The sequence below is a fragment of the Symphodus melops genome (assembly GCF_947650265.1).
Source record: "Symphodus melops genome assembly, chromosome: 16".
Classification (NCBI taxonomy): domain Eukaryota; kingdom Metazoa; phylum Chordata; class Actinopteri; order Labriformes; family Labridae; genus Symphodus; species Symphodus melops.
The window spans coordinates 18,692,860-18,713,082 of NC_136706.1; the positions used below are offsets into that span (position 1 = coordinate 18,692,860).

Here is a 20,223-nt window from a genome sequence, read left to right on the forward strand (position 1 = left end):
CCAAAAACTGGTCAGCGTGTTTTAAAGCAGAGTTTCCTTTGTCCCTCTTTCTGCTTCTTAACTTCAGCTCTGCTTGAACAACAACATTAGTGGAAGTATTCACATTTGCAACAATGAAAACAGAAGCCTGCCTGCAGACACACCCCTCGTCCTCCTCATGTGTTTGTGCTGTCACGGTAACGACATCAGAGACGGCCAATCAGAGCACAGGCTGTGTAATCAATCATCCACGCCTCCAGCTGGGACACTTGTCTCTGTGCAGGGGGGAGAGGGGGGGGTGTCTGCCACCTCTGCAGCCCCGCACCCTGAGGCCCTCACCCCCCGTCCCTCACCGCGGCGACTCAGGCTCTCTGTCCAAAAAGGGAGGGGCAGCTCTGGTCACAAGGACGCCAACATCCCGGCTAACAAAGGCCGCTCTGTTTGAGCTGCTACTGCTAGCTGCTGTGAGGTCAGCAGCTCTGCACCCAACATACTGCTCTGCGAACGCTCCCTGTCACTGCAACACCCTGAATCTAAACTGTACTGCAGAACTCTGATTTTAACACTTCATTGATTTTTCTTTCAGGAGACCTTATAGGAATGGTCAGCAGAGGATGTTGGCTGAAGTCATTCTTTGAACACACAACCAGGAGAAGGTGGGGTTGTTCTGTTTTTTGAACATTTTGCAAACTCATACAAAAGTCTGAAACAGATGTAATGCAAACACACCTAAAACAATTCAATCAAAAAAACTTTATTTGTCCCTATAGGGGGAAATTCTAAACAAAACTTTATTTGCCTTGATTCAAATGATCAAAGTTCCACTATGGGCTGGGAGTGGAGTTCTTTTTTTCCCACCAGAATCCCACTGTGATTTCACAAGGACAGGTGATTATTGATTAAGTCAGTTATTTCATAAATGTAAAGTTATTTTATATTGGCAAAATATCTGAAAAAAGGCACCTCAACTCATCTTTTTTGTTTTTACTACAGCTCTGCAGCAACCAGACAAACACACGGATCATGTTTCACAGAGTCACATCCTTCTGGAGAGAAAGTGCTCTTAAATATAAACCACACACTCATGGTTATTCAATGACGGGAGGAAGACAAACAGAAACACACACATATCTTTGTGAGGACTTCAGCAAATGTGGAAAATCCTTTGTAGTTATTTGAAGGTGTGGCAACGCTCTGACAGCACTGGTGCAACTAATGCAAATAGATGATGTGGTAATCTTCAACGCTGCTCTGGTGGAGCCACTGGCTGCACTCCAGCCCAACGCTGGCCTGCATTCAACCCGACAACTGCTTTGAAATATGCCATTACATCATGAGTCTCATCATGACTGTCATTATCACATTACTATGTGCAGTATGCCAAGAGACCTCAGTCTCTGTGTCAACACTTCGCAGATAGACCAGAAACTATGTGAGCTGACACCGAGAGACAAAGTTAGCGTTTCAGAAAAATTACGAAGGGCAAAGTTATGGGTCACAAAGAGACTTTTCGATAGTGTTTTTGGTCTTTAAGGATTTCAGTTTATACAATTTAGATGCACTGAATCCCTTCCTTCTGAATAATGTTTTTGAAGTGTTTAAGAGCTTGCAGGGTTTTGGGACAGAGTGTCTGGTTAAAGCCAAACATGACAGTGACCTTTCTTTCACAGGAACCTCTTTCAGCCTCTTAAACAGGATGTGGACAAATATCAGGGGATTCACTGTTGCTAAACTGCTATGTTTTCATTTCTGACGAGAACGCTTGACCCTGCTGATGTAAATGTCATTCCAGCAAAATGCAATATGGGTAAATTAGAATGGGAAAAAAACAATGTTTTGAAACAAATTATACAGTTTTTGCCCATAAATTGATTTGAATCTTTTGAATTGTGTAGCTTACTTTGACTTTGTCTGCAGAGTCCCCCCATATTATTCCCCTGCCTAATGCAATTCCCCCACCAATCAGGAGGTAGGCACACATTTATTGACCTTTACTGTCCCCACTAATCATATCTTCTTTTACTATTAAATCTAACATATGTTATATCATGTTTAACCATATAAAGTATGTAAAGTACTAGTGCCTGTCAAAGTTGTATTCTGATTAGTGTTGTTGACTTTATATATGTGGATATCTGGATGAGTGACTCTGCACATTTCTTCTTCTTTTAGTTTAATGGCGGGTTACAAACACGTCTTAAAGAGGTGTATACCGCGACTCTGCACATTACTGCTGATGATTGAGAGATATTTCTAATTAGACTCAATGTCCTTCACCTGTACACACACAGGAGGTGGAGCTTTGTCTACTTAAAATCATGGTGGGGAATTGTTTGAGAAGACACTTGACAAAAATTCAGAGGGGCTGAGTCAATGTGAATTGTTCTAATAATTGGGTAATACTTAGAGTAGTGCAGGATTTTTTCTTTTTAATGTGAAAGTTTGATGTCCTGTACCTCCTTCATGAGCTAGTTGGATGTGCAAACACCTCCTTAAAAAAATACATAATTACTTTTCAGTGAAAATTTACATAGCAATAGAACTTCTGAAAAAGACAAGTGGATATGGCATGGACACGGGCTGGAGGTAAGTATGATTAGATTTAGATTTATTCAGATTTATTCAAGCCTTGTCCACACGTAGCCGGGATTTTGTAAAAACGAATATCATTCCCCGTCCTTCTCGAAAAAAAACTTACGTACACACAACCTCGTTTTTAGAAAAAAAAACTTCATCCACACGTAACCGCAGAAGTGCGTTTTTAAGCGCATTCATACTGTTTCCGAATGTAAACACAGGTCGCATATGTGAAGTATGAACATAGTTTGTTGCAGCCAGTGACGTTTCGAAACGCAAAACCCCGGTCATGTAAACCATAGACTGTAAAAATATGCAAACGCATAAATTGGTCAGAGGTTTTAAAAAGCTTCGTTTCTGATGCTGTAAATCTGCGTTTTCGTGTGGATGAAAGGCCAAAATGTAGAAATATATAGATATATAGAAATATCGTTTTGTGAGATACCCGGCTACGTGTGGACGGGGCCTCAGTCAGCTTGGCTATTTGTTTCCTTCCCACAACAATCCACAGCGCGTGTTCGGGTGCCCTCAGGGTTCCCTCCACACAACTATTCTTAAATACTAAACCTGGTTAAAGGCAGGATAGGTAATTTTCGAAAACTAACATGATTTTGAGAGTAGCATCCTCTTATTCAACCACCCTCTTCCCTCTGTGTTCTCCCTCAAAAGCCACGCCCCTCACTTACATGGTGCCATTGGTCCAGAAGCAGATTTCAGCTCATGCTTTGAGTGTGGGCTCATGCATGCATGGAGTAAAGAGGCTTGATTGGTTTATAAAAAAATTAAACCTTCATCTGACATTGTTTGTTTTTACAGGGGATTTTCTTTGATTTTCTTTCACATCAGGACATAAAGACAGTTTCAATCAATAAGTTGAAAAGTGTATCTGGAGGAAATTACCTGCCCTGTCTTTAATGCTTATTATTTAAAATCAGGACAACTTCAAAGGCTTTCTGAGCAAATTGGATCACTCTTACCACATCTCACACCACAGAAATATCAGAGAAGACGACTGGTAAGAAACCATACAAGAATCAAAACTTGGCCTAGGTTTGATGAAAGGGAGAACTAGGCCTGAAATAGGCTGTATTGTCTTGTTGTGTGTACCCCGCTTCAGAAGAAATGTCATCCTACTGAGTGCTGTTTATAAGTTTGCCCATGGCGGCTATTTTCTGCATTAAGAATAACTATAAGGAAATGATCAATTATAATACTTATGGTCTTGTTTGCCTTTTGTAGATGCTTAAGGCTGCTGAGTAGTAGAGAACAGACCAGTGATGTATTGAGTGTGGGAAAATGGATCATTCTTTACCAAAGGCAGTCACATGGCAAATAACATTAAACTATAGTTTACTGTACATCATTACAACATGTTGTGTTTACATAAATCTGCAGCACAGCATGTGAAAACGTCACTGCTGTCTGAAAAATAGGACAAACTTTGAGTGGGTGCAATGTAAACCTTAGCTAGGGTTATAGGTAACCCGGCAACATAATGTGTTGTTGTTGTCCAAATGGAAAATAACCTGGGAAATTGCATGAAGTAAGGTGGGGAACACTGCCAGTTAAGCACTATGATTTATGTGTGTCCTGGATTATTCTAAAAACAGCCTGCAACCAGAATCATTCAGTACCTAAACAGACAATTCATTGGTTGTTGTTTTGTTTTGTTTTTTCTAAGAGAGCTCACTGACTGACTGGCCAAACTGGAAGAAAACTAATTTCCCAAAGGGATACATGAGAAGCTTGAAGCCCTGGTTGGAAAAACATTTTCTAAAAAGTCATTTTCTAGTGTTTATTGAGTAGATGTTGGGTTTGGATACACACTGTGCTCCATATTTCTGAATTGTCTCTCCAACTCGTATAATTCACTAAAAACTCAGACTTTTTTTTTTTTTTTTTACCTAAACATGAATCATTCTTTTCTCTGTGGAACTTCAAAGGTAGAAGAAAAGTCTTGCGCTCCAACCACTCCACAAATGGAAGTCAGTGCTCTCAGAGAAGGGACTTAGATGTTCAAAAACATCCATTTGACTCTTTCCCTTAGACAGGGTCCAAAGAAAGTACTCCTTGGACCTAAAGAAATCTGCCTTATGTGATTTGTGTGCTCCAGTACTTTCTTTGTAATCTGTGTGAGAACAGCCCACTAAATTATTTTGAATGAATAATCTTTTACCAAAAAAATATTCTCTTAAATACATTTCTGATTGAGAGGTTCACTTAAACTTTATTTCTGACATGTAAACGTTCCCCAACTTATCTCTTACATAAACAAACTTATACTAAGCAACCTCATTCCATTTTTCCATCTTTCCTGGAAAAAGGAAAGAACGATGGAACAATTTAAATTTCCCCTGGGGACAAATAAAGTTTTTTGAATTTAATTAAATTGGCATGCTTAAAGGAGAAGTGTGCCGGATTTAGTGACATCTAGTGGCGAGGCTGCAGATTGCAACACACACTGACTCAGCCTCCCATTCCTGGCTTTTTGGAAAACCTTTCAAGGATGCATTTGTTTGCTTTACAACCATCCATTCCTATTTTTGTACATGTACAAAGAAGTGCAACAGGAAGGTGCAACACCTTCTCCCTCTGCAGATATAATGACGTAATTCATATGTTAGCCTCATAGCAGGTTTGCTGTGCTCCCCATATACATTATATACATTGCCTATGAGCTCATTCCATGAAGATAGGACTAGTTATTTTAACATAGCAGGTTACATTTAATTTACCTGCCGCCCTCCCACCAGAGATTCAAGCTTGCAAGCCTGTCATACTTCCAAATATTCATAACCTATTTTGACTAATTAAAAACCAACCACCACCACAGAGAGAACCTCTCTCTGAGGGAAACACAAGAAAGTAGTTCAATCACCAGATAAAGATTTAGCTAAAGGCAAAGACTGTTTAGTTTCAATAACTTGGTGTCTGCTCCTGTCCGGCTCTTACATCCCCATAACTTCTGATCATGGGAAACCAACATGGCGGCTGCCTGTACTCTGAATCAAGGCTTTTATGTAAGCCGGCGACAAACCAACAGTCAATGATTCTAAAGTGACAAGATCATACTCTTCCTTTTTAAGTGATTAAACATTAACAAATCTTATCAATATCATATTCTATTTCTGCCAATGATTCCACCAAAAGATCACACTGCACCTTTAAATGATCCCTTTAGGGATGTCAAAAACCTTGTCATTGACCTCTTTCACTGTGTGCTGCAGCTGGAGGCACAGTGATCCTCAACAGTGTTTTCCTTTGTTCAAGTGCTGATAGTTAAATAAATAAAGAGTTCCCTTACTGTACACACACACACACACACACACACACACACACACACACACACACACACACACACACAGACTTGTGGCTCTATGAATGGAGCAAATGGTGAAGATATTGAGCGTGAACAAATGAGGAGCCGCTGGTTGGGTGATTTGGTGCGCAGCATGGTTGTGTTTAATGTGTGAACAGACATCGCCCCAGGGTGCTGTGCACTGTGAGATAACAGCAGGAACACACTGAGGCAACTATTCAATAACTACTAACACACTGAGCAGCTCCCCAGGGAAAACAAACCTACTGTACTACAGGTTTACACTCAGACCGCCTGCTGATCCCTCATCCTCTGGGGATTGTAGTCTTTAATCCTGGACAGTCTTTTTATAGCCTCACTCTCTTTTCACAGATAATTGACGTGGACATTCGAGGTGCACTCACTTCACTTTTCTTTGTTATTGTTTTCCCTTTTGCTGTCAACTATGATGTATTTAAATATTTATGTCCAACACTTTTCTGTAAAAGAAGTGAAGATGTTAAAATACTTTTTGGCTTCACCCTAGAGCAAAAACAATCGTCCAATAACTGAACTGGATTTGAAGAAAAGTAATTGTGATCATTTAAACCTGTGATGCATGTTTTATTTCAAGATCAGATTTGCTAATCAATCTCTGGTTGAGCTATTCTAAAGCACAGAGGAGTTCTCTTGATGTTTCACATCTGTTAGCGCTCCAACAAAAAAACTACTACTCAGCTCATGTTAATTATTTGTCTTATTAATAGATCAGTAATCTAATCTTTGATGAACTTAAATTTTTAATATTATCATCCCAAAAGGTTAACAAGACATATTTAAGTGTTTGTCTGATAAATAGTCTGACAGCAACACAAAATATTGAACTGTTCAACCAAGAAAAAAAACAGCTAATATAAAAAAGTTATTTAGCTTACAAGAAAAATAAATGTCCAAAAATGATTAAATTTAAAAGTGTAAATTAAAATATATTTGAGTTTGTTGCACATATTTTAGTTTTGTATTTAAAACATTTTAGTTCATCAATTAATCACAGAAATCTGAGCACCACTGGATTCTACATTCAGCAACTTTAATCTCTGGTGCATCATAAAGATGGAAGTAAAAGGTCCTGAGTCACAGATGCTCCAAACCAGGTGGTGAACTTGTGGAGGTTCATTCATATTTCATGAGATCTACCATGATGACATCTCTGCCTCTGCAGCTGACCTGACTCAATCACGCCCACACAAACCAGTCGGCTCCACCAGAACCCCACCCAAAGTGATGAAGACTGATGGATGAAACCTTCAAATTCTGCATTTTGATGATTTCAGCTCTTAATTTAGTTGGTTTATGCAGTAAGGGTCAGAGCATAAAGAGTTTCTTTGTCACTGCGGCAGACTCTCCGGAGCACATTTTATTCAATTTAAGCTCATTTCCTCTCTAGCCTCTGATTGGTTTAATACTCTCATCTACTCTTTACACTGAAGTCTGTACAGTGGGTGCAGAAGTGGAGCTGGCAGGAAGGGTGACATCCATGACGTAGCTCAGACACTTTATTCAGCAGGTCTTTTTGAGAAAAACATATTTTAAAGTATTCAATCCTGTCTCTGACCCCCTTTTTCTCCCATGTGCTGTTAAAGAAAAGGAAGTCTATCTATTTAGGTCTTACCTAATCACTGCAGGGACTACAACCCTCCTTCTAATCCTCTGATCACTCCTCCTGCTCTCTCCTGAGACCTGGGAGGAGAGTGAATCACCTGAGAGGCTTCATGTTTCCACCACAGACATCAATCATATCATCACCACAGTCCAGAATATGTCCTTAATTATTGTCACTTACATGGATGACTTAAATTACTTGTAAGGCAGAGGGATTTGGATATGAACTAGTCGTGAAACAGAAAGGTGGGGCTTTTCTCTTATTTCCTCCACTTTCAATGCACCATAAACATCATTTAGAAAAGTCTGAACCATTTATAGATCTTCTACGAGCAGCAGGCATCGTAACATCAGACAACTATTTTCACTTTATTTGTTTCTATATTAGTCTTACATTTCATAAAACAGACAAAGCGTTCATTTCACTTATTTTAGTTCATTTATAAATAATGGCTCCTTATTCTGACTTTGCTGTGAAATAATTTTCAATCAAAAGGCAGATCCTTGTCTGGACATCCCCTCATGCAACCCACTGTTGTTTCAAAGACCTTTTAATAAAGTGAGAGTGTGATTTAGCCTGTTTGATGTGCAGGGCTGCAGGACACATTGTTCAGATGTATGAGGTGAGCAAAACTAGTTCTCTGGGCGTCTCTGCCCTCATCATTTACCCAGAACATTCTCTGCTTTGGATCCAACGAGACACTAACTGTGCAGAATTCCAATTCAGGAAGCCTGTGTGAAATTTGACACTGTGCTACTTAACTGTCCTGTTTCATATGAAATAATTGGCCTCAGTTAGTTAGCTGAGGCAGTGATGAATATGTGATGTGCACCAGGTGCAGGATGGAGGAACATTTGGGCCTTTTTCTGATACAGAATGAATTGATTTTGGGACAACCCCCTCTTCTATTTTGCAGGAGTGTCACTTCACACATGCAGGGGTTATTATTGAAGCGCTTCAGGACTAATGAGAACAGGCCAAATGTGCAATATTGCATGTAGTATTTATCATAGTTTAACAGAATGCCCTAACACATCTGTCTTTTGTTTTGAACTGACAGTAACCTCCTGATAGGCTTTGCCTCTCTCCATGCATCTTCCTTTCATTACACAGCTGAGAGAGAAGCATGGAAGGAAATAGGACCCACTGTCCCCTCCCTTCCCATGGCCCCCCTCCCTTCCCCTCCCTATTCTCTACTTTCCATTGAACCACAAACACCAATCCCAGCAGCTCCGCTATGAATCCAAGGAAATAATCTGCTGCTCAGTGACACCCTAAATGTGTACTAACCGCTTCCAGCCACGTAAAACAACATCTAAATCAAAGCCATGCGTTACCAAAGTAAAATGAGAGCTTTGGGGAAAAGAAACGCAGTCGGGAAGTGAATGTTAAGGCGGATACAGGGAAGAATTTGCCCCAGCAGTTGTTGTGCAGTGATACCCGGGCCACCAGACACACCGCCGAACAAAGACCACCGGCGTGAAATCTAAACTGTCATGTAGGCAAAAACCAAAGACAAAGACTGGAGGACTGAGTGTGATTCTGCAGCAGAAAAGAACAGTTTGAGGTCAAGTGATAGCTCGGTTGAACTCGGAGTGTGGCACTTGTCGCAAAGATGCTGCAAAAAAAAACATTTTATAGCCTTGGTGGCATCATGAATGACAACGACCGTAACGTGGGGTTTGGTCAACCGAAAGTATATTTCAAAACATAATCAAGTTGATATGCAAACATGCATTAAAATGCACCTCTGTGCCGACTTATTCTTCTTCCAAGTAAAAATTAGAGGAGGCGCGCAGCGGCGCATAACCCATGCCGCCCCGGTAACATCCTGCACCCACACCCGTAGGCCCACGCGACCAGACACCGGGCACCAGACTGCACATAACGTGAGTTTTTTAAGAATGAATCTCGACCCAGCACTCACTGTGATGCGGGGGATGTTCTTCTTGCCCTGATATCCAGACATCTTCAGCGGTAGTTCGATTTGCGCTGCGCCCTGTAACCGCAATGTATGCAACGGGATGTACGGATTACTGCAGCTCGCCGGGTCGAAACGAGGATGATAATGATGATGATGAAGAAGAAAAAGCCGGGAAGGTCGCAGCTGATCCTTTGGGAGGCCTCAAACGTAAGGAATTACACTCAAGTTTCAGCTCCAGATCGCGTCCTGGCAGCCTCCCGGTCTCCGCCGATGCACCAAAAGCTTTCCTTCTCAGACAGAGTCAGACAAGAGGGGAGGGAGGGACCACTCGCGAGCCTCTACCCCATAAAAGAACCCCACGGAGCATGCGCAGAGCCTCGCCCTCCTTCATTGACAGGAAAGAGCCACTAATGCCATCAATTGCTCTCCCTGGATTAGTGAAGGCAAGAGAGTGCAGCAAGTGAACAAACGAAGAAAAGCCAGCAGCCATCTTAACTCTTCTCACTTCTTCCATTTCTTTTTAAAAGTCTCACTTTTATTGGAGAAAGTGAACTATCACTAATTGCGCAGGCTGATGCCATTTTGAAATTGAGTATGTCAGTTTTTTTCCTCCAGTCGCTATTGTCACATAATATTTAAGATGTACAAAGTCCCAAATTGTTTTGGAGATGTAAGTAGAAACGAGAAGTGATGATTTGAGGGATCAACACATAACCTAAACACTGTGTCTCTCTTATTGATAGATAGGCTTAACATGAACGTTGAATCAAGTATATCTGACATGCTTTCATATAAATCAAGCTTAACATTTAGAAAAGTCAGTGTAACCTTTTTTATATCAGAGGGACTGCCATTATTTTCCCATTAAAGAGACTCAACTACATCAGTGTCCAGTAGACTGACTAGTTCTTAAAGTAGTTTAAAACAGTTCATAAAGTCAGTCTACTGAGTGAGTCATGTCAGTTACAGAGCTATAAAAAGGTAAAACTAGAACTACATTTGTTTAACAGCAGGACTAGCGTATCATAATTTCTGTCTGGACTGATACGACTGTATGCCTATATATTTTTAAAAGTAACTTTTCGTTTGTATTAAAATACCTGCCTTTTCTTATTGTTGCAACATCATAATCTCATATAGCAGATACTTTCATCCAAGCTGAATTATAGTTGGATTACAGCTGAGAGTCAGAACAACACCAGTGAAGATCTAGATGGGAGGGAATAATACATAAGCACACAAAATACTGCTTTTAAATTACATAGTGTTACTTAGAGAATTTAAAAACAGAACAGCTCTGTGAGAGGCAATAAGATGTCCTCAAAAGCTCATCATTCATCTGGATAGAGTTGTTCTGTGTTCGAGAGCTGAAAGAAGATCTTGGTGAATTTGGTAGGAAAGCAATGTCACTGTGGATATCATTTCATAGAAGTTAAATTTATCCATTTATTGTTTAACTTCATAAAAGTATAACTATCAAAATGCAGCCCACATTTTGAGCACTAACGGTGAAAGTACTTGTTATGCTGAGTAGTCAACTTCAGAATAATGTATACACAGCATGTTAAGGTGGGGCTGTGGTTCATTTTTAGACTTGTGAGAAGTTTGTCTGTGATCAATTCAATTGTATATGATAACAATTATAACACAAAGTAATGTATTCATTTCATTTATTTTGTTTACAGTTGTACCAAAGCAAATCACTTGAGTGAATGTACTTTGTTACTTTCCATCACTGCAGTCTGTTTACGTCACATTAGCATAAAGGTTGGTCTTGGGCAGTTTGAGAGCTTTTAATCAGCCCATTATTTATTTTATCTTGTTAAATCATGTAGAAGGCATTCCTTTATCAGGGCGGAATCTACTACACATGTTAGACTTAAATAGATATACAGAGATAACAGAGTGTAGTATAAAGGGTGAATTGTTTGGCTAATGTTTCAGATCAATAAAGTAACATGATACCAGGGTTCAACACACCCTTTTAACAGCATCCTGAGTGCTGAAATATTAAGTAAAGGCAGCTATTGCTACTTGTGTTGCCATAGATCCCCATGCAACCGGCTGTACCTACTGGATGATGAGTTTGAATCAGCAGAAGAAAAGTTTACAGATTTTCCTGCAAGTCATGCACGTCAGAGCTGCCATGTCTTCATCAGGTCCACACCCTGAAATCTGCTGATAAAGACCGAAATGCACAAGCACAGGGATGCTGTAGCCACGCACATGCACATGGGTCCCTTTTTAAAACCAGGAGAACATTTGTATTGTGTTTTCCCCTTTCAGACCTGTTGGCACTGCTGGTGTTTTGCTCAAGGACACTGCAGCAATGCAAAGGCAGACCATGATTTATTATAAGAGGGGATCAAACAGAAATCAACTAACAGGAGCCACTCCCTCTAGCAGCCCTGCATAGTGGGCCCTCTATCTCCTCGATTACATCACAGGGCTTTCTGGGTAATGTAGTCATGGCAAGTTGTCTGTTCTGGTGTGCAACCGTTGTCAGCATAAAAAAAACTCAAGTGAGTGGGTGGCAGTGGTAGACATTAAGACACTTACATCAAGATGGTGCAGATGTGTGCAACATATAATAACGCTTATGAGAGAAATTACAGCCACAGAGAAAATGGCAAATTCGAGTGAACAAAATAAGCATTTAAATTAAAGACAAATTTACCCTCTTATTATCCAAATTCTGCAGCGCTTCCTTCCCGGTGCTCTCCCGGATCTCCACCTTTCTCGGCTGAGAGATGTCGGTCTGCCGGTCAATGATTCGGCTGTCACTCTTTCCTCTGCACGCCGAGAGCGCATCAAAGTCCAACGTCTTGCTGTCCGAAGAGCCTTCCACCGGACAAAACATGCCACAGAACTGCTGCCTCGGCCTGGCTGGACTGTCAGAACCCATATTCTTAAAAAAGGCTGGTACTTCCCCGGCGGTCGACATGCCTTACTGGTTCTGGAGGGGGAGATGTAAGGTTTCCCGGGGTGTAGATGCACTGATGCTCAGCTGCTTTAATTTTTTTTTCCTGGACAGCCACCGCCTTTTCTGGATTCAGGCGCAGGTGGTCGCACTGTGACAAAAGAGCAAAAAAAATTTAAGGCTAATGGTGCATGAAAACACTCCCACGAGAGAGAAAGGTACGCCGTTAATACCTATTATTAAGGGTTAAATACAAGGAAATCCGCTGTTGTCTTAGTCTATGATCCACCTTCTGATCAGCAAACAGTTTTGATTTGCTTACTCATGAGTCAACATTCCCTTCTAGCCTGCAGCCAATCCTGAGTTAAAAGTCAGCATGTAAGAGAGACTCACAGTGGAGCTTTGTCACTGAAAAGATCCAATAGGCTCAAGGAGGAGGATGGTCCTCAAAAAAAATTACCTGGAGCCTGTGTGAACCCGCGCGGAGGCAAACCGGAGGTGGCACGAGCGCGTCAGATGTGATCAATCCGGAAATGATCGCTCCTTTCTTTTCCAAACTAAAGATCATCCGTCAGGGTACAGTGAGCTGCCTGAAAGTGAGTCTGTAAGTTGAGTAATTTAATAAGTGGGAGATGTCATACAGCCGTGTGTCTGAGGGGCGTGTCCGATCAAAGTTGGAGGTCAGGAGGGGATAAGCACCATGGAGAGTTCCACCACAGTCACACCCAGTCCAACAATGAAGGGCGCTGTCCCTTCAGCACCACACCCTGCGCTCACATACCCACACATTATAAATATTTTATAGAGTCTCAGCTGTTTGTGGCAGCTTTCAGCCCGCACACACCAGTCCGAATTACAGCGAATCATGCCATAAAATACTTCATTTATGTTACACTGTGGGGCAGAACAGCAGAGCACTCTTGTGTTAGACATTAATTAATCATTTATTAGTTGTGTTTGCTTAACTTGCTTATTCATTCTGGTTTCCATGATTTCATTAGAGATCGTTTTTTTACTTTCGTTGCTATTGCTAAAATAACATGTCATTTTACAATGATTAATGACATTGTAACCACAAGTTTGAATCATCTGTTTTTGTTACTGATTATACTGTATTTGTATTTCTCTTTCTTTCTCTCAGGTCATGGCAGATGGCTTTTCAACATGAGTCTGGTTCTGCTCAATGTTTCTGCCTCTTATTAAGTTTTTTGAGTTCTTGCTCATGGTGGATTTATGTCAGCATTCTCTAAATAATACTCTGCACAACAAAGAGCACGTCAAAGATTATAGTCAGGACCTGCTGGTTTTGTCAAGTGTCCTGTGATAGTCCAGAGATTATTGGTGCTACTGCATATTAACAAACAGCTATTGATTGATTGGTTACGAAAAGCTATTTCATCACATCTTAAATAAAAAATTGAGTGAGCATTCTTTTTTTAAACGAGCTCTGAATATGGCTGTTGTCTCTGACAGCCCAAAGCTATCATGAGATTTTGATTTAAATTCTGCAGTTGTTTTTTTCCACCAAATGAACTGAGCTCACTTTAAAGCCTTAGACTGAGCACTAATGGACAATACAAATACACATTTGAATATAAATGAACCACTGTTCTGACTCTGCCAATTGTTATTTCTTTAACTGAAGTTAGTAGTTCTGAAGTTTTCTGTGGAGTTTAAAAAAACATTAAAATGTAAACGGATTATTGATTACGACATAACATGGTAAAGAATGAAGAAACAATGCAGAGTTGATCTGGTCTTGTTTTCTTTTCTTTTTTTCTTTGTTGGTTTGCTGATGTTCTTGTTACATTAGGATTTTAATGGATAGGCAGAAATTGAAGTGAAGTGCTTCACACAAAAGAACAACTTTCGAGTTGTCCTTAGTCTTCATTTTTGTATTTATTATGTTTTTATGAATTACTAGATATGTTTTGTTAGTGTCCTTTCCTGTGTTATTATGCTATTTATTGTAAGTTGCACAGATGAGTTTTTTTGCTTGCACTTTTGCCAAAGGCAAATCTCCCCCTGGGGAAAACAAAGTAAATTTAATCTAATCTGATTTTATCAGCAGCATAAGGGCTAAAATGCTGGTATAATATGCTGGTCAGTCTCCAAACATATGGTAAAGTTTGTCACCTCACCTCACTCTTATAATTGCTGACTCTGACGAATCCTTTTTGAAAACTTCAGCTTTAAAGTCTATTTGAAAAGCTGAAACTTTTTAGTGTCAACATTTTTCCTCCCTAAAGAATATATATTGGAGACTCTGTCGCAATGAACAGGCTGTCTCACTCACTGTCCATTAACATCATATGTTACTGTAACCACACAACGTAGAAGTAACAATATGAAGAAGGTCGAAACTTTACACTACTTAGAAAGTTTAAAATGAGTTTTTATTTGTTTGTGTGTCTTGATTGCATCCCAAGAGGTAAAACAGGACATCAGGCTTACAGCTTCTATCTGTTTGAATGCTCGATGAATCAAAAGTAAGTGAAAAACTACAACTGAGATGTTCTTTGTTTAAATCACCTTTTGCATGATAATAGAATACTTTTCCAGGAAATTCTAGCTCGTATTAAAGAAGAATGAACATGCAAATGTGAATGTGCAGAGAATAGATGGCTGTGAGGTATAAATACATCAGTGCTGCATGGTGATCAATAAAGAGATGGAGCCATCTAACACACATTGTTAATTTCTAACTCACTTTAAACCAGACTAAACCCTCCTGAATGAGCGGCCATGGAAACATTTTAACACTGAGTCCATGTCAGACCAGTTTCCATAACAACATGGTGGGCAGCAAATGGCTTTGCTGCTTCTGTTTCCTCTCCCAGAGGGCTGAGGGTGAGTGAGTGAGTGAGTGAGAGTGTGTGTGTGTGTGTGTGAGAGAGAGAGAGAGAGAGAGAGAGAGAGAGAGAGAGAGAGTGTGTGTGGGTGGTCATCTCTGCAGGAGAGGTTTAGAAAGTCTGAATGTCAGAGGTAAAAATATCAAAGGTGCAGCCACGCCCAGAGCTGAGACAGTGCACTAACTACCCCCTTTTGATGCTGAACTGTCCAATAAACAAAACAATTGTCCCCTGCTGAGGGCAGAGGAGGGTAGGGGTTAGATAATAGGAGGGGAAAGTTGGCATCATGCCAGATAGACAGTTGGAGGATGCGGGGCTGGGGTGTGTGTGTGTGTGTGTGCAGGAAGGGCATGGTGCTGGTATCCAGAAACAGATGTAGGACAAGTAGTGAGATCAGCAGAATGAGAGTGGACTCTGTAATCTGCTGCTCCCAAAGAAAATTTACAGGAACAATTTTAATGACAGCGCTCTGTCTGGATAAACCAAGATTAAAGTAGCCTTCATTTTAAACAAAATCAATAAGAAACTAAATCAAGTCCATTTGCATCATGAATCTGGTGATTAGTTATTGGCTTGACCTAAGACAACTAAATATTTGACATGATTAAATAAATAAATCTAAACCAAATCATTACATTATCCGGGGTCCTTTCCGTTTTTATTTTACTCCCTCATTTTTCTTCCTTTGTGAGATTGTCCTGATTAGAGGCCTTGAGGAAAACACTGGGGCCCCCACTAAATCTTCTACATCTTTGAATGCTTTTCTCTAGGCCAAACCTCATTTGTTTTCCAACCTCAATGAACAAATTACAGTAAAAGTTCAATTAAAATGTAATTAGGAAAATTACCACAAACCAAAGGAACTCAGAGAAGCTGGACTTTTTGGGCATATAATTGTCTGAGGCCCTCCAGCAGCTGCCAACTTTGCATGGTGAGTAATTATACATAGGTGTTTCAAGAGGTTGTTCAGATTTTCTGATTAGGCAGTAATATAAATTATGTTAACAAATTAGCTTAAGCTTTGTATCCTTAAATACAGGGTGTGTGTTAATAAATGTACTTCTGATGAGAACAGTGTAGGCCTTCATAAACACAAAGTTGTCGAGGTAATGGATGAATGAAACAATGTCATGTTTGCCAATACATTCGTATAAATATTGTTTTTATAACTTAAACGTTCATGACAAAATGTCAACAATAGAAAAGAGGATGGCATCGTGGCTTAAATGGGTAGTTCAAGTTAATATGATAACAGTGGAATAATCCTAGTTCAGCAATATGTACGGTGTGGTGCCAACCAGGACATAAATATGCAAAAAGTACTCTCCAACACTATGCCACCCCAAGCTCCAACAACCTGCAAAGTCCAAAAGCCTCCTCCTGGTACATGCCAAAAGAGGTCAGAAGTCTCTCTACTCTCATGAGAGTTTTACCAGTTCTGCAAAAAACAAAACCCAATAAGGCTAAAAGATAAAATAATGTATTTCATTTCAGTCAATACTTACACTGCCGTCTTAATAACATGTTCAATCTCAAATCAAATCAAAACAACCTAAACACCCATTCAACTATACCAAACTTGGCACACCCCTATACAACCCAAAGGCGGTATGTGCTTCTGTTTGCCAGTTCAGCTTGTGAAAGAGAAGTGAAAGCAGGGCTGTGGAGCAACAGGTGACTAACAAAGATGTGTGTTCTGATGTGAAAACAGTCCAGCTGTGCAACCTTTTGCTTGACAATACAATGTTCAAAGTTGTTTTTCATGAAGTTATTCTTAAGTTTGTCACAGGTCATTCAAACCAAGTAGTATAGTTGCTAGTTATGCTAAGCTAACATTTACCCAAATCTTTCAGCTGGCTTGGTGTTACTCAATAGTGGCTGTTTAACATTAGTGCATGTTAGTGTGTGCATTACTTTAGAGGCCACGAGGTGACAGACCAGTATACAAAAGGAGGAGAAAAAGGAAACAGTAGAGGTAAATTGCAATTTCCTTGTGTCTGCAGTAAGCACAGTATGTGCTTCAACATAGATCCAGTGTTTTACTACAGACACGTACTGGCTAAAACAAGTTTTACAGTCCAACAAGGTTGAATCTTCCCTATGATTATCTTTGAACCTTTCTTTTAGTGTGCAGTGATAGCTAACTGTCAGAGCTGAGGAAAGTTTATTTCTAGATCACCATTCATTAAAGCAACTCACACTGCTTTATAGAGTAACGATTGAATCCAAAGACACTCAATCTCTTGAGATTTGTTTGATCATTTTAACCACGTCCAGTTAATTTTTGACCACGACCTGGATGACTGAGAACCTTCAGACATTTGATTATCTGATTTTTTTTCTTGATCAAGTTCAGTTTATGAATATAAACATGAGTAACTCGTAACGTTTTCATCAGCCTCAGTTATACTCTGTGTGCTAAATACAGTACAGTACAAGAAACACTAAACAAAGATGATGACTGTGGTAAACATTACCATCTAAACATTAAACATTAGCAGGTTTGCAGTGTTTTGCAGCTGTGCACAGCATCTTAATTTGCTGACATCAGTGATCAAGGCTGCCCATAAGGAGGGAAAACATTTCTGGGGCCCAGCTGTACGACGGGCCCATGAAGGTTAGCAAAAAGACATCCAGCCAGATGGCACAATTAAGTTCAAACCACAATATTCACCATTTCTAAAAATACACATTTCATTTATGGTTGCCAGTTTCAAAGTGTATTTCAGTCAGCTTCACAAGCTGATCAGGGAGGGGGAAGGTGAATGTTAGCCAGAGAAAAGTGGAAAGCTGTCCTTGATATCAGGTTTTAGTGTCCAGCATTGGTCCTTTCTTTGGCAGAACAAGTTTACTAGTGAGTGGTAAAGCTTGACTAGTAGACAGCAAAAAGAAAAAAAGCCCCCACGTTAACTTGTAAGATCTAAAATATCTACTTGATAAATGTTGACCTAACTTGTTAACGAGCAATATTTAGTTAACAGTGAACTAGGTATGGTCTTTCACTTACATGGCGTCTTTTGTCCATTAGTTAGCAATGCTGTCAATCAAACTTGAAACTTCTAGTAAGTCTAGTATATACACTAAAGCAGTTTATACTATATACTGTATTTGTTTTAAATTAAAATTGAATGAACACATTTTTAACTGCAAAAGAGTAAAAACATGAGATAGTACTGTGGCCTGTTCTTGTCTTATTGAAGACTCTAGTTGCAATGAGTGAGGAGAGGAAAACAAGCATGAGAATACATAAAAAATAAGACATGAACACAGTAGCTGTCTTTATTTGCAGTCTCAGCCTCAAGAGAAGCATACCCATGCATGAGTTTTCTAAATGATCCCTGAATATGGAAAAAGTGTCAAGACTTAGTTGAAGTTAATTTTCATCTCAGTACAACATCAACATATTTTGTCTTTATCTGCCTGTGAAATCCCCTGCAGTGAACGCTGAGATGAGGATTGGGAGGAAAGGCTCCTCACCAAAAGAATGGAGACTGAGCTGGCCACCACCCTGTAACCCATGGTAACGCCGTCAACTGCAGTGGGAGGAGCTACATGCCTCACTGTGTCTGGATTGGACAGGAACAGGTGTGCTGAGGTTCCATATAGGGAGGATGGAGGAGGACTGGTGGAGGCATTATTGACGAGGAAATGGGGTGTGTGTGTGTCTGTGTGTGTCTGTGTGTGTGTGTGGGGGGGGACTTTCAGACCAGTTATTGATGCACTGATTGATACCGTACACAATAACGTAATACATCAACAACATTGTTCTTTCTCTGTGCTATTTCTTCTAAACTTGGATTGGATAAACTCTAGGCATCTTTATTTACTGTGTTTCTGCATGAGTCTCAAATGAACGCAAAGTGGGATTATGGAAATATGTCAATATACAGTATGTTACAGTTCTTCTTTATGATAGTAGAATGATAACACAGTACCTGTATTTGACTCAATGTATTGCCATCAATACATGCAAAATGATCTCAATTTATTACCTTTGTTTTCAAATTAGAGCAACAGGAATCATTCACCTTTTTGATCAATTAAATCTTCAGGTTATCAACACATTTGACATGAATGTGCTTTTTTTCCCTCCTTCTTTCAGTGACAGATAGCCTGCCACTCCTGGGTCTTAGCACACAGACTGGAAACAGAGATACATCACTGACCTGACTTTGATTCTAGAGGTAAGAAACCAGTACCATTAAAGCTTGTTCTTCATTTCATGGGGAGTCCCTTTCTGGAGGTAAGAGGGGGGCAGATCATGTGTTTGTGTGTAACTGAAAATGGGATCACTAAGAGAGATGGAGCGCTTTTATTCTGAAGGCTCTGTTGCAAACGCCAACTGATATGAACAATTAATTAATATAATTTTTTTCACAGCTTCAAAATTGAAATTGCAAATTTCAGACTCTTCCATTTTTACTCACATCAAAGGAAAATTCACAATAAAAATGTGCGCTGTGTACGCTGTGAAGCTTATTGTAGAAAACACAGCACTAAGAGCGAAAATACAGGTGGGCTGTAAACAAAATATGCATCAAAGTAATCCAGTTATATTTAAAATCAGCTGTAATCTGTTGGAGAAACTTTTCTCAGTCATATTTATTTTGGGGGAATTATTTTTAAGGAAGAAGCAGAGTAGGATTTTCTGGCATATCTTCAGCAGATGCCAAAGCGCATGGAGAGGGAACAGCTTGAAGACTTTAAAAAGCTCCAGCAACACTTTAGTATGACGATCACATTTATTAACGTGATCAGACCAAAGAATGGTCAAAAAAAGGCTAGAAGGCATCGCCACTGCACTGTGTCCACCACTGGAGAGCAGTGCTTCTCCAGTCAGCACAGCGCAGAGGTCTTCTGGAGCTCCTCCTGCTCTGGTTTCAAGCAGCAAACACATCAGGTCACGTGGGTATGTTGGCCGAGGGTTCTTAGAAGAGCAACTTGACACCTGTAGAAATGTTAGATTTGACAGTAGGGCTATATAAACCAACAAACATGTTTGTTACAGCA

The 20,223-nt window shown here is 40.0% G+C and overlaps 1 protein-coding gene and 1 long non-coding RNA gene across 5 annotated transcripts in view; one reads left to right on the forward strand and one right to left on the reverse strand.

The window, feature by feature from the left end:
• dpysl2b (dihydropyrimidinase like 2b) overlaps positions 1-12,836 on the reverse strand; it is a 30,394-nt gene extending 17,558 nt beyond the window's left edge. Inside the window, exons 1-2 of one of the 3 annotated variants that reach the window (XM_079364853.1) lie at positions 12,755-12,836; positions 12,119-12,512 (exon numbers count right to left, since the gene is read on the reverse strand). In XM_079364853.1, coding sequence (XP_079220979.1) covers positions 12,119-12,385 — 267 coding nt within the window. In that variant the 5' untranslated portion in view covers positions 12,386-12,512; positions 12,755-12,836. Of the gene's footprint in view, positions 1-9,444; positions 9,800-12,118; positions 12,513-12,594 lie in introns of those variants that run through there. The other 2 variants (XM_079364852.1, XM_079364854.1) reach the window with 2 other exon arrangements.
• LOC306837252 lies at positions 49-18,474 on the forward strand. Of its 2 annotated transcripts, none has more exons than XR_013780897.1 (3): positions 49-448; positions 566-635; positions 18,414-18,474. It is a non-coding gene; the product is annotated as an uncharacterized lncRNA (long non-coding RNA). The 2 variants fall into 2 exon arrangements; XR_013780898.1 differs by lacking the exon at positions 18,414-18,474 and adding an exon at positions 4,238-5,439.
• Positions 18,475-20,223: the final 1,749 nt, after the last annotated feature.